Raw genomic sequence first — 14,728 nt, 5'->3', positions numbered from 1 at the left:
GTTCCAGCTAAATGGATAAACGCCTGGCTACCAAACAAAGCGGTGACATACTTGATTCCTTCTTCAATAAAGTTAAAGTTCAGGGTTTAAGTTTCAGCGGCTTAGATTTAGCAAAATTTAATTTGACCACAATGCAAGCGATCCAGGTTTGATTCCCGGTCAAGGCTGGTATTCAGACAAGTGTTTAGTGCTAGGTGATTTACTTAAATGAGTAGTTTCCAGTAGTTTTGAACTAGTATGGATGCTGGGACAGACAATATGGTATCTTCCCGTGAGCTTGATGGTATAAGTTGTCCATTCTTTCCAGGTTGGGTCTTTCGCCAACCACCCATGCCTTTGTCTCCATTTTTACTCTAGAAAAAATGCAATATCCTGCAATATTATTCTGTATTTCTTTTATTTCATTCACTGGAACTGTTACAGATATCACATGAATTACTGCTAACAAATATATATAAATATATATATATATATATGTAGATCCATGCTGTTATATATGATATATGTATCAGTAGAGCTAAAACTGGTTTAGTAGAAGGTACACCAACATAGATCAAAAATGTTTGCCTGGTACACTACAGAATATAAGATTCTTTCACTGGTTGTAGGTGCAGATGGGAATATCCGGCCTCGAGGGTAACTGTTTAGGCGGTAACGAGGCTCCCTGCCGAGTTACCGCCTAAACAGTTACCCGAGTGCCGGATATTTCCATCTGCACCTATAACCAGTGACAGAATCTTTTTCTTGCATACTGATTTCAAGAAATAATAATAAAAATAAAATCAATCGAACAGCTTTCTTTTTAGAACTATTTCTTATGGCAGTGTATTTAAACACAGCGCGGGAAACCAACTTTCGTAAACAGGAAAGACGTCATGACGTTTCAAAACAAACAACAATGTTTAGTTCCGGTTTGGTTTTATCAGTTGCTGCGTAACGTTATGAATTTTTGATAAAATAACGTGATTTGAATCGAGAAATATACTATCAGGAACCAATAGGAACTGTCAAGGTATTGAAGTTTTATTCCGTTTTTTAAATAAAATATAAATTACTACATAAATTTTCTACATATATGTAGTTCGTTATACGTCATTAACAGCACGAGAGTCCCGGGGTGTAAGATGGATTTTTCCAGCACCGGTAAAGATGCCGGAAATCCCCGTCTGATATGCAAGAAACATCGGCGTCTCCATACCAATTTAGGTCTGTCAGAAAACTTTTATCCGCGCAACAGATTTAAAAGTTCATAAGTCAGTTCTACTGGGGAACGCCCTTACGTATGTGAAATTTGTGAAATAGCTTTCAGATATCAAGCAAATTTACGTCAACATAGGAAGTTTCATACTGGAAAGCGTCCATTTAAATATAAAGTTTGTGGGAAAATATTCCGCCAGAGAGTCAATTTACAAGTTCATTTAAATATTTATACAGAAGAGAATAGCCTTTCGATGAAAGATGTCTGGAAAAGCATTCAGTGTATATAAAGGTTTGAAAAAAAAAACGGCAGTGTTCATACCAATATTATAAAAGAATATCAATGCGCTGTTTGTAAGAAATCGATAAAAAGAGCAAAAACATTGAATGACCATAGATATACCCGTTCTACAGAGAAACTTTATAAATGGTTTATAAGTAAAAAATTATTGAATTGGAGAGGAAAGTTATACACTCATCATTCGGATGATAGACCATTTGAGTGTGACTTGTGTAGCAAAAAGTTCAAGAGAGCAGCGGACTTGCGTAGACATAAACTTATTCACACTGGAGAACGGCCTTTTGAGTGTGAGACATGCAAAAAAGCTTTTAAAATCTCTTCTGACTTAAAGAGACACAGGATTAGTATTCATATTAAGACTGGTCATGTGAAGAGCCCTTCAGTGCAACAAACATAAGGTATCTTTCAAAAGAGTAGATTCATTACATGATCTTTAATCAATTCATGCTGAAGAGAAACCTTATGAATTCTGTCTTTGATTGAAAGCATTCCATTGGAGCTCAAGCATATATGAACACATGAAATGTCGTTTTTAAAAGTAATGAGCTTTTGGAGTGTGACATCTGTATGTAAAAATAAACTTCCAAATTCAGATTTGCATGAACATAAACGAATTCATGCTGGAGAGATACGATTTGTGTATGATTTAGGTAGTGCTCTGACTTTAAGCTTAGTTATATGAGATTTTTTATGTCCTCCTCCAATTTTTGTATACAGACAGGTAGTGATACTAACCAAGGGTGAGTAAAAAACAAGTGGTTAGTATTTTCTCCATTTTTTTGAAAGGGAAAAATAACTGGGATAAAACTAAGCAGAGGGTAGAAAAAATTAACAGGTCAGTTTTCTCCCATATTTGTGTTCAAAATCTTAAGAGATGGGTTATAAGCGGAACAAACAAAATGGGAGAGAAAACCAACTGTTTTTAGTTTTCTCCGTTTTTATTTTGTGAAAGAAAAGAAATAAAAAAAGAACTTTATCGGAGGGGGTGGACTATTGGTCAAATCTGATTGGGGAAAGACTGACCATTTCACTTGGGAGCATTCTTATGGCAGAGTAATTTGTAAGGAATGTCGCATTCTATCAGGAATCAGCATGTTCATATCAGATAGCAACACTTATATATTTGTGTAATACCAGGAACATTTATTGATGAATTATGAACAACAAACAATATTTCAGTTTTCAGGCTGTCATACACAGCCACCTGTGTGAATGTAACACTTATTGTTGACGGTAGTTTGTTTTTACACCTTTGAGCCCTCAAAGTGAAATTATAGGAAATGTATTTCTTATGTATGAAGAACAATTTTAGCTTCGTCTTTTTGTGATCGCTCTTTATCCGGCTTCTGTCGTTTGTCATCTGTCAACATTTAACTTGTGTATTTTTTGTGTATGCAATAGAGGCTGTATTTTTCAACTGATCTTCATGAAATTTTGTCAGAATATTTACCTTGATGAAGTCTAGGTTAAGCTCGAAAGTGGGTAATCTGGGGTCAAAAACTAGGTCACTAGGTCAAACAAAAAACATTGTGTATGCGATAGAGGCTGTATTTTTAATTGATCTTCATGACTTTTGGTCAGAATGATTACCTTCGCCAATCTGCATTTTACACCGGATCTTCATGAAATCTGATCAGAATGTTTGTCTGGATGAAATCTAGGTGGAGTTTGAATATGGATCAATTATGTCAAATACTAGGTCACTTGGTCAAATTCAAGAAAAAAAAAGCTTGTGTACGCAATCGGGACTACATTTTACACAGGATATTCATTAAATTTAGTCAGAATGATTGCTTTGATTAAATATAGTTCAAGTTAGGATATGGGTCATCTGTGGTCAAAACTAAGTCACATGTCAAATCAAACAAAATAAAAAACATTGTGTAAGCAACAGAGACTGTATTTTTCAATTGATCTTCATGCAATTTGGTCAGAATGATAGCTTTGTTTGAATATGGGTTATCTGGGGAGAAAACTATGTCACCATGACAAATCAAATACGTTTGGTATGCGATAGAGGCTGTATTGTTCAATTGAGGTTGATGAAATTTGGTCAGAGTTATTGCCCTGATGGAACAGTCATGTTTGAATGTAGGTCATCTTGGCTCATAAACTAGGTCACTAGCTCAAATTAAAGAAACTATTTGTTTACACTTAATGGACTATATTTTTAGTCCAATCGTAATGAAAATTGGTCAGAATTTGTTTCCATGAAATAATCATTTGTTTATTTATTGTGTTGGGTAAAACGTTGCACCGACACAATTATAGGTCATGTGACGACTTTACGGCTTTGATGGTGGAGGAAGACCCTAGGTGCCCCTCCGTGCATTATTTCATCACGGCGGGCAACTGGGTAGAACCACCGATCTTCCGTAAGCCAGCTGGATGGCTTCCCCACATGAAGAATTCAAAGCTACGAGTGAGGCTCGAACCCATATCGATGAGAGGCAAGTGATTTGAAGTCAGCGACCTTAACCACTCGGCTACGGAGGCCCCCATGAAATCACTAGGTCAAACATGTTTACAGTTATGGTTTGTTTCTCGGGTGAGCGACCTAGGGCCATCTTGGCCCTCTTGTTTTAAAAAAGGCACACAAATGCACATAATTTTTTTCGCATTAACAAAAATTTAATTAAGTATGCACCATTTTGTATGAATACAGAGGTGCAGATTGTTGTTTTTAACTGAAAATTGGTAAAAATTGTAACAAGTACTAAGTATTCTTTTTATTTTACAGCAAAAACACTACCCACTTCTTCTATGATATTGATTTTGACTAATTTATGAATTTTAGATGATTAAGTTTATTTTTATGACGTTTGAAAATGGGTTGAAACTGTAATATTAATGACTTTAAATATAGCTGTAAAACTGAAATACTGCGAGCATACGAATACCGCGAGCATAGGTTCCACCACTCTAGCTGTAAAACTGATTGTATTGAATCGTTATCAACAACATATTGTTCCAAGCAAATTATGCTTAATTTCAGAAGATGTAATTTTAAGAGAAAAAAAATGCAAATGGCTGCCATGAGTAGTTTTCGTTTGTTTAGTAGCTTTACTATATGTCCTTTATTGCACGCTGCTAGTAAAGGAATTTCAGAGTGTATGCATTGTTTTGTTTTGTAATAATGTAAATTGATTGATATTTGTGGTGGAGTAAATTTCAATGTTTGGTCGTGGTTGTGTCAGTCCACGAAATTTTTTACCAACAAACAAGTAAAATTCCCACCCATTGTATGTTTAGTAGATAAAGTCCACGAATTCACTTCTTTACAAAACACTATAGTAACTGTAGCCGTTTTGGTCCAAGACCAGGAAATTATTAGCACACTAAACGCATTTTTTGTCAAAAAATCACAACATTTTGTTCCCACGAAACTCTATTCTGTTCAAAATCACAAGAGTTTCTTCCCGTGAAACTTTGTTTAGTTTAAAACTACGAACGTTTATGCTCTCGAAACACTGTTCGGTCTAATTTCAATGAAGTTTCATGCCCATGGAACTCTGATTTCTCCGTTATATTTAAGTTTGAGAGAAATGCAAAACAACAACAAAATAGGGCTGACCAGAAATTGTTTAAAACAGACAAATAGATAAAAATGTGAAAAAAATGCCAGCGTTTTATGTCGTCACAATTAATGTTGTACACTTAGATACTGAAAATTGATGGCCCGTTCATCTGTTGTTATCTTTGAAAAATATTTGACTATTTTAAAGTTCTGCATTACATCAGTATAATGCGATAAAATGTTGCTGATTATTTTTCAAAGATAAATGTTTGTTTTTTTAAATCAATCCTAAAACAGCAGAATAATCGTTTAAGGACATGTCATATACCAAACAAAAATATGATATATATACGAACAGAACTAAACGTTTGTCATTTGTTTTTACCCGGTTATTGTCTATTGGGAATATACTATCATTGACTAAAATGCACATTGGTGTTCAGATTGATTGTGCCATTATATATAGAATACTAATTGTAAACTGAGGGTAATGTATACCATACAATGCTATTTTCTGTACATAATCTATTTAAGGCCGATTATGAAGCAAGTTCTACAACTTATATTAATCACTCTTGAAACCTCATACCTGATGGAATCCTTCGCCACGAGAATATGAGAGGAGAGAAGCCAGTTTCCCTTTAAATGCTGAGCGTCAAGCAAGAGAGCTTCTGGTACCATCTTTCACGTATTTGGTATGACGCGGACGGGGATCGAGCCTACGACCTCCCGCACTCGAAGCGGACGCTCTACCGCTAGGTTATTTATTTGTTCAATGTAATGATATATTTAACAGTAAAGAATTAGTATAGAACTGCTATATAATAGTTGTTTGTGTAGTGATTTGTGTGTGGGTTGTTATAGCTTAATATATAATATATTAGCTGATTTGCATGTTATTTGGTAGTAATTATATTCTAATGCTTTTCCATGTAAAATTAGTTGTTGTTGATATTTCACATTTTAGTATCTCTGATGAACATACAAAAACAGGAGTCTCGTCAGCACCTCCCCCCACTACATTTCATTTAGCTCAATAGAGAGAGTGCTGATCTAGGCTTCGTGGTGTCGCGAGTTCGATCCTTGGGTGAGGCGTATATTTTCCGTAACAATTTGACAAAAGACAATGTGTTTGAAGTCATTCATCCTCCACATCTCTTGTACTGGTACTGAAATCCAGGGGCCACTATCTCGAAAACGTATTCGTAACGTAAGATAAGATATGATTTACAATAAACCTAAAGTGAGACTATGGTATCGTTATTCAGGTATCTCCAAATCTCCAAATACCTCTAACGCCCTCGTTAAGGGTTCGTAACTTAAGGTATTGGTAGTTAGTTACGATATCGTAAGTCTTGGATGATCCATTTAGTGACGTCGTTTTCGACCAACTACACGTGTATCTGATAGCCCACAAGCTGTCTGTTGCTAATCATCATGTTCATAACCATATAAATTGACGTTTATCACTTGTAACGGTAAAATGCCTACTAAAATGTATTTATATTTCATCAGACATTATTCCGTAATAAAATACTGTTCTGAAAAACAATTGTCTAATATTTATTCAGCGATGACTTCTAAATTGCTAGAGTTACGCTCAACTTAAACTCTAAACTTTTAGTCACGTGTACCAGGTTTTGTAAGAAATGTATGGCATTATTTTAGACTAGGGTATTTAAAGAACAAATTTCATACATAATTGTATTCAAAGAACCTTTCTACTAAACATCTTTTCAACTGTATCGACTTTGCCTTACAACACCCAACATCTGCACAGGAGTTTATATTAGCACGTTTGTTTTCCTAATTTTGCGGCTAATATGTTACAAGTCAAAAGTGCCAAGGCTCAGCAAATGTTCCCGACAGCGTGTCCGTTGGAGAAAAGTTGATTTTCATATTCGTTTAAATGATAGTTCCAACTACTTATTAAAAGTCACTTAAATCTAGCGTTAAAGTGTCGTACCGGTTCTAGTAATATGGAAAATGCGATACCTAAGTGATTTTTTACGAATTGGGTATTAGGAATTTAACTTACGTTTCAGTTCACACACTATGAATTCAATTGGGTTTTCTGCAATTTTAATTGCGTAAATATGCAAGTACGCAGCTTATCTTGAGCTCTGGAAGGACAAACGTTATAATTTTATATCCACTAAAGTTGCTGGCTAAAATCTAAGCAGTTTTCATCCAAAAGGCTACAGAGTAAGGCCATAGTAAATTAATTCCTAGATTATCATCCTTGTCAGCCCCCTCTTTTTTTGTCTTCTGTTAAGGCGAAGAACACTGTCGGAGTTTGCAACAAACAATATCAAACTTTTGATGAGAAGTAGAGTTTCACGCCTTTATCTGTGATAAAATTAGTCAGTTAACTGCATTAGTATTCTTTGGTTCCTTACAAGTCTTAAGCTGTTCTCAACAAGTCATAAGTCAGATATGGAGAATGAATGACATTAGATATATTATCTTTAGCCAGTTATCACGGAGAATAAGAACGCTTTGACAGGTATTCAAACCTACTATGAGATCATGTGTATTCTATGTATTATGATAGCTGGGCGGGAATCTGCGTGTACGGTTCAATTTTAAATATCAATTTATCGCGTTTGACGTCGCAGGAATATAAAACAGCCATTACATAAAAATGATAATACACACTATAGTGTATTCTATTATGCTTGTCCCTGTTAAACGCCCTTACGCTAGAATGATGTCGAAGTTTTTGTTGCGACCAAGAAAGAGCGCTTCCATACTTTTATCTACTGTAACAGATTTAGATAAAGGGCATATTAGAATCGAACTAATTTATAGCGAAAGAGTGCATTAACACCGTTTATACCCTCGGGCGGCAATACGTCGTAAAAATAATTTCACTCGGACTGAGCCTGCGTACAATTATTACCGCCCATCGTGCATAAATAGTGCTAAAGCACTCTTGCTATATAATATTTCTTAAATAAAGCTTTGACGTCGACGTCGTTTATAGTACAGGAGACGTTGGTCAAATTGACTTGTTTATAATAGTTAAAGAAAGTAGAAATTTAATGTTCTGACAGGAAAAGCTAATCTGTGATAAAAAAGAATATTCCATTTGTAAATTTCCACATTGATTTCATAAATTTGACTCGTTGAATAAAATTGATAAAATCCAAGGCTCTGCTGTTTAATAAATTCAATATGAAAAACATTCATGTAATATCCTCTATATATCTTTAATCTATATAGACGTTTCAGCCTGTTTTTAATCTTGTTACTTTCTCAAGAGGTGACTGTTATTGTAATTTGTCTACTATCAAAAATCAGACGGAAGTGTTTTCTTTATAACTATACATTATATAGTCTGACAAAATGCAATTCCGTTCAGTTCAGGTAACGGAGACATAAATTAGTCTCGCCAGTTATTACAGTTTACGGGCTAAATGTCTAAGATTTCAGCAATTATATGATCTGAAATTTCAACAACATGTAAAGCAACGTGTTTCGTTCTGCCAGTAAATATATACAACAGTATTATATATTTTAATGAAACTTGGTCAAAAATGCTAATTTTGATGATTTTTAGGTGAAGTTAAATGTGGTTTAGATAGGATAGAAAACTAGATTACCAGGTCAAATCAGAGGGAATGCTTTATAACATTCTAGGGACCACAATTATAGCAATATCTTCCTGAAACTGTGTCAGACTGTTAATGTTGATGATCTTTAGGTTAAAATCAAATCTGCGTCAAGTTGGGTCAAAATAGGTTACACGGTCAAAACATCAGAGGAAAATTTTGTTTACACTATAGAGGCTTCATTTATGACTGTATCTTCATGAATCTTGGTCAGAATGTTTACCTTGATAACCTTTAGATCAAGTTTGAATCTGGGTCATGTGGGGCCAAAAACTAGATCACAAGGTCAAATGAAAGGAAAAGCTGGTCAGCACTGTAGACGCCACAAATATGACCGTATCTTAATAAAATTTAGTCAGAATGTTAATCGTTAGGATCTTTAGGTCAAGTTCCAATCTGGGAGGGAGGATTTCAGGATCAAAATCTAGGTTACCAGGTCAAATCAAAGGAAAATATTGATTGCACTCGAGGTCGAAAACAAGTTTGGCCTAATCTTAATAAAGCTTGGTGTCAGAATATTACCTTTAATAAAATCTTAAACGAGTTTGATATTAGATTATTTGAGGTCAGAAACTAGGTCACCAGGTCAAATCAAAGAAATATCTTGTTACCACTGTAGGGGCCACATTCATGGTTATATTTCTTTGAAACTTAATCAGAATGTTTGACTTGATGACCTCTAGGTAAAGTTGAATCTGGAACATGTGAGACCAAAAACTAGGTCAACAGGTGAAAGAAAATGAAAGGAAAAAATTGTTTAAACTCTAGAGGTCACATTTATGACTGTTTCTTTACGAGTCTTGGTCGGAATGATAACTTTGATAATCTGTAGGCCAAGTTTGAATCTGGATCATGTAGGGTAAAAACTAGGCCACTAGGTCAAACCAAAGGAAAAACTATGAACTCTCTAGAGGCCATATTTATGACAGTATTTTAATGCAACTTGTTCAGAATGTTACTCTTGATGATCTGATTTTTAAATCCATAGGTCAGGTGAGGGCCTTCCGGGTCCTCTTGTTTCTATGACATATCCCCTAACTTTCTTGATAAAATAAGAGGAAATTTGACCCATAGAATCGTGGCATGAACTTCTTTTACAGTTATATAAAGGTGACAGCTTAAATGCCTTTAGTGATCATCAAAGCTTTAGATAGAACAAAAAGCTTTCAAGAAGATTGACTTCTCATAAACCATTAAATGGAGCTGTGCTAAACTTGGCATGTAAGATAGTTCTTAAGGTAGGTCAAATTGTTTAAGATATTGTTCAATATCTTCATCCGCCATTGCAGTCATTAAACATTCCATTTACAGCTCCAATTTTCCTCAGATATGCCCAGTTTCACTATCAAGCATCGAAATAGTCGAGCGCGCTGTCTCCGGTGACAGCTGTTATGACGTGAACTACACTTCGTGCTGCGCACCTTGATCAAACTGTACATAGAGGATGACTTCACTACCAAACACGCGTGAATTATCTTAAAATCATTTGCGGATCCAGACAATTTTCTTGGAGGGGTTCCGACCAAACCCCTCACTATGAGCACGGGTCTGACAAACATTTGTCTCAACACTAAATATTTGATGTGTGTGTGTACGCGCGCGGGCGTGTGTGTGTGTGTGTGTGTGTGCGTGTGTGCGTGTGTGTGTTTGTGTGTGTTAGTCGTTTTAATGTGCAGGGTTGTCAATAAAGTTATATTAAACAGGTTGACTAGAAAATGTACCGTCCAGCTAGGGGTATACGGGGGCATGCCTCCACCCATCAGGAAAATTATGAAATTCAGCGCTTCATTTCCTTCATTCTTGGGCATTTTAGAACACTTTTTTCACTGCAATCTTATATACAATATACCCCTTATTTTCACAGTTTTTTGGGTTAACCTGTTGGGGAAAAATGACAAAATTGAATTTTCTAAAACGTAAAATTCTTAGTTGCTTTGAGATGATTAATATAAATAGGAATTATGTCGGGGTCGTATGTAGCAGCAGCCACAGTGCAGTTTGGATGCGGTCCTAATATTACATTTTCGACAAAAGTTTCTTCCCTTCTTTTTTTATCTTTTTGCTTTTTGATTTTCCACTAGGTCCGAACTCTCAGACCTCACCACCCTCTGGCTCCGCGCATGAAAATAACCGTTCATTGATCTTTTCCTATGTATATGTAGTTTATTTGCTGGTCAGGTTAGAATACTGCACAACCTGAAGGTATACATGAGATCCTTTTACGAAGTCTACATAAGACCAAGTTTGATCTTAGAAGAAAGACCTTTCTTAAATATGATTTGAAGCAGATTCAGTTTTATAACTTTACTGTTTGTATATTTCTAGAATCTTAGCAGTATATCTATGTAAATTGAGATAATGATACAGGTTGTTGTTAAAAGGGTAAATCTTTTAAACTTCTGTGAAACAGGTCCTAGATGCCTTAGTAGTGTAATGACGCTATTAAGAAAAAGTCCTCTGCTTAAACTGTGTACATTTTCTTGCAATTATTGCCACGTCTTTGCTTGATTTGCATTTTTATCAAATTATATTTACACATCAAGATAATTTAGCTGAATATAATCACCAAAATTTGGAATCGCAACAATGCCATCGAATGCTCTTTTTATTTCATCTTCATAGTATGTTAGGCCTAATCAGAATATGACAGATAGCTTTTCTATCCTTCAACCATACTAAGCTTTTTTTCGCAAACAGTTAAAACAAGTTTACGAAAGCATGCATGAACAATAAGATATTTGCTGACACTCATTTACACATGAATACCTTCAATCGCTACCTTATAATACCGTAAGTTTAAATCGTTTCAAAACTAGTAAAACAAACTTATCGATCGTACACAGTCTAATGTCAATGAAACTTGAGAGCCGTTATCTGGGTTATCTTATAAATTTTAACGAATCTCGATCTCTCAAAGGTATTTACTGTGTTATATAAGGAAGTAAATATAAAATTTAATCAACTTAAATCTTATAAAACCTCATTTTAGAGTTTAAGATTAAAACTGGTGATCGATTAACGTTCTAAATGGAAGTCTCCGGTAAACTAGCTGAAGAAAGAGAAAGCTTAAAGCTTTGTGAACATTGTCAATTTGTAAATATTACAACAAAAGCAAATGGAATATGTCGGGAATGTGAGGAATATATGTGCGACACATGCTTCCGGAATCATCTCAAGGGTAAAAGGAATAGAAATCATGAATTGATTGACATGAATGACCCAGATATTTCTGCATGGAAAAGTGCAGAAGACGTAGAGAAATGCAAACAGCATGATAATGAGGCGATCAAATTCTACTGTCGTAAACACGAATTTGTTGGGTGTGGAGACTGCATTATATTGGAGCATAGTACATGTAAACCCGAATACATAAAGGACTTATCGAAAAACGTCCAGGAAAACGAAAATTTTATAAACTTGATGAGGAAAATTGAACAACTGGAGCATGAGAACAAAGCAAACTATGAGAACGTCCAAAAGAATCGAAAAAACTGTAAAGGGATGCACGAAGAAGTGCTAACTAAGATAAGGAAGTTTAGAACAGATATCAATATTTATCTGGATAAGGCAGAAGCAGATATAATATCTGAAATGAAACAACTAATGTTCGACAACGACAAACTCCTTGATAAGTTAGATAACGAATGTGCAAAATGTACGTCTAAAGTTGAAGGATTAAAGCAGAAAATTGACCCGACTGTCCATAGAGGAAATGTACTGTTTATACAAACAGTACGTAGCAAAGTAAGTGTTCTGGAAATTGAACATGAGCTGTCAAAAACTGTACAATCAGTATGCGAAGTCAAACGTTATGAATTTTTTCCCAACCAACACTTGTCCAGTATCATCAAATCAAGAGAAACTGTTGGCAAACTGAATATTTCGAATGTAAATGAACCTAAGCATGATGCAATCACAAATTTGGAAATGAACGTTGATACATTAACATTCGAGGAACCAAAGAAGCCAACGAAGCCAGTGCAGCAGGAAACAGATACAAAAACTGGTAACATAACGATATCATTTATTGTAACTTGTGTTTATTGTCAGTTCTCTACTTTGCAGATCATAGAAAGCAAACAAACATGTTATGTCATATGCATTTTTACGATGTTTTATGCTTATCAAAATCAATTATATATATTTTAATGACTTTGCAATTATATTCATATCTGACAGAACATGTGATACATTGTTTTAGTTGACAAATAGCCACATTTGTCACGATATTTTCTCACATTATCGGGGTATTGTTAAATAGCACCATGCCACTTTAGCCTCCTTAGTAAGCTCTTATTTTATCATTTCCCCAACATTAATCATGAATCAGACCTTTAACAGTTTCCATGCAGTTTCGTGTTGTGACAAAAAAGCAAGATAAGAAATGAACAAAATGTCAAGACAGAAATCTAATAGGAATAATTTCGTTTTGTGAATGCATTTCACTTACAGCGGTGTTCGTACAAATATGCGAAGCAAACCAATATGACATAGGCAATATTGCTTTTCCTTGCAAAATAATCGGATTATGAAATTCCTTTGCTCTTTCGTAGAACGTAATTAAACATGTGTTTGGAACTTATTGTATATCCCAAAGGTCTGTTTAAACACGGCTGCATGTATTTTCACTTATATTTTCAGCTGTGAGACCGCCATCTAGTTTTGTCGGTGCCCGTGTACAGGTAAGAGACACAAATTGGATGGTAAATATCATTTTATGTTTTGACTGTTAGCTCAATAATTCAAAGACGATGTTATATCAGGCCGACGTTAACGTTACTGACTAAATATCAAAACGTGAATAAGAAACATTAAAAGATTTAATCGACATATTATATTCTACAACTTAACACTTCACAGTTTTCATAATTGTATAAGAGTTGTATCAAAATTTCAAAGTTTTAAATTATGAGGGCTTGGCAAGGTAAATATTCTTCTAATGATATACAGTTAATATTAATACTATTATCGTAACGAAAAGCAGTGACTTATGTTAAAGAGTACAGATAAATGACGTCCTTCTTGGTTGCAATAATGGCGAAAAATAAAACAATAGGTTTAGTATTTTTTTCAAGAAATCTTTGTTGATATATTTACTATGCTTATAGTAACTGTTAGTATATCAAAACCACCTATGTACTTTCAAATGCACTTCACGAACTTTTAGCACAAACTTAGTGATAGCAAAAAATCAACATCATTTTGATTAAGCGAATTTTTATCATGTCATGGGATTTCTCAGCATTCTGAAGAATTTAGATTAATGCAAAATTTATGCAAAATCACTCCGCAGAATAAAATATTAGGTCAATACTTTGTCATAAATAAAAAATATTATCAACCAGTGGTGGGATTATATAAAAATACAGTATCTTGTTACAGAGTAGGAACATGATTTCGAAGTGTTACACTTATCTAAGACAGTTGAACTCTGTCTTACACATGTATATAATTTCATTTGGACAGCATTAAGATTTTGAGCTCTCGATATCAGATGTCGGTGACATCTTATCTCGAGAGCTCGAAATCCTATCTCGTTCGCATGACCTCTTTTGTCGAGTGCACAACATCTTATATCGGGCGTTGGTTATCTTATCTCGTGCGCACAGCATTTTCTCTGGAGCACACGACATCTTATCTTAAGCGCACGCAATCTTTTTTCGTCCGCACGACATCTTATTTCAAGTGCACGAACTTTTATCTCGTTTGTACGACATCTTATCTTTATTAGAATACGCTTAAAATGAAATTAATGATGTAAACATTTTTGTGATTAACTCATTTTGCCCTGAAATACAAATAATTTTTTTGTAAAATTTTGATACACAAAATATGCGCGTGAACATTGGGGTAGGGTAAACTTAAAACAATACAGCGAAAACGAAGTCGGAGATCCCCATTTTCCCCCTCATTTAACGGTAAAATCAATTATATGAAAACTTTAGATTTTTTTAATTACATCTATGGACCCACTTTAACACATTATTTAGTCATTCAGCTGGAAAACAACCATTTCGTAGAAGGATTTTGGCATGATCCTTGCATAATGTAAGCATTTATTCGTCGAAAAGTCGGAGTGCATGCATATTTAAAATTACA

At 34.7% G+C, this 14,728-nt stretch overlaps 3 protein-coding genes across 3 annotated transcripts in view; all 3 read left to right on the top strand.

Annotated features, from left to right (window-relative positions):
• Nucleotides 1-14,728, top strand: part of LOC123541799 (uncharacterized) — a 326,932-nt gene that overhangs the window by 162,794 nt on the left and 149,410 nt on the right. The window lies entirely within an intron of this gene.
• The window catches only part of LOC123542253 (complement C1q-like protein 4), a 323,111-nt gene that overhangs the window by 241,134 nt on the left and 67,249 nt on the right, over nt 1-14,728 (top strand). The window lies entirely within an intron of this gene.
• Nucleotides 11,545-14,636, top strand: LOC123542950 (transcription intermediary factor 1-alpha-like). The gene is made up of 2 exons (XM_053531022.1): nt 11,545-12,635; nt 13,271-14,636. The coding sequence occupies exons 1-2, from the start codon at nt 11,657-11,659 to the stop codon at nt 13,360-13,362; spliced, it is 1,071 nt and encodes a 356-aa protein (XP_053386997.1). The 5' UTR covers nt 11,545-11,656; the 3' UTR covers nt 13,363-14,636.

Source organism: Mercenaria mercenaria, chromosome 19, assembly GCF_021730395.1.
Source record: "Mercenaria mercenaria strain notata chromosome 19, MADL_Memer_1, whole genome shotgun sequence".
NCBI classification, from domain to species: Eukaryota; Metazoa; Mollusca; class Bivalvia; order Venerida; family Veneridae; genus Mercenaria; species Mercenaria mercenaria.
This window is presented reverse-complemented; position numbering and strand designations above follow the sequence as displayed.

Coding starts and splice junctions, on each gene's coding strand:
- LOC123542950 (XM_053531022.1), top strand. CDS start 11,657: ATGGAAGTCTCCGGTAAACTAGCTGAAGAAAGAGAAAGCTTAAAGCTT. Junction 12,636..13,270: donor GGAAACAGATACAAAAACTG/GTAACATAACGA, acceptor TTATATTTTCAG/CTGTGAGACCGCCATCTAGT.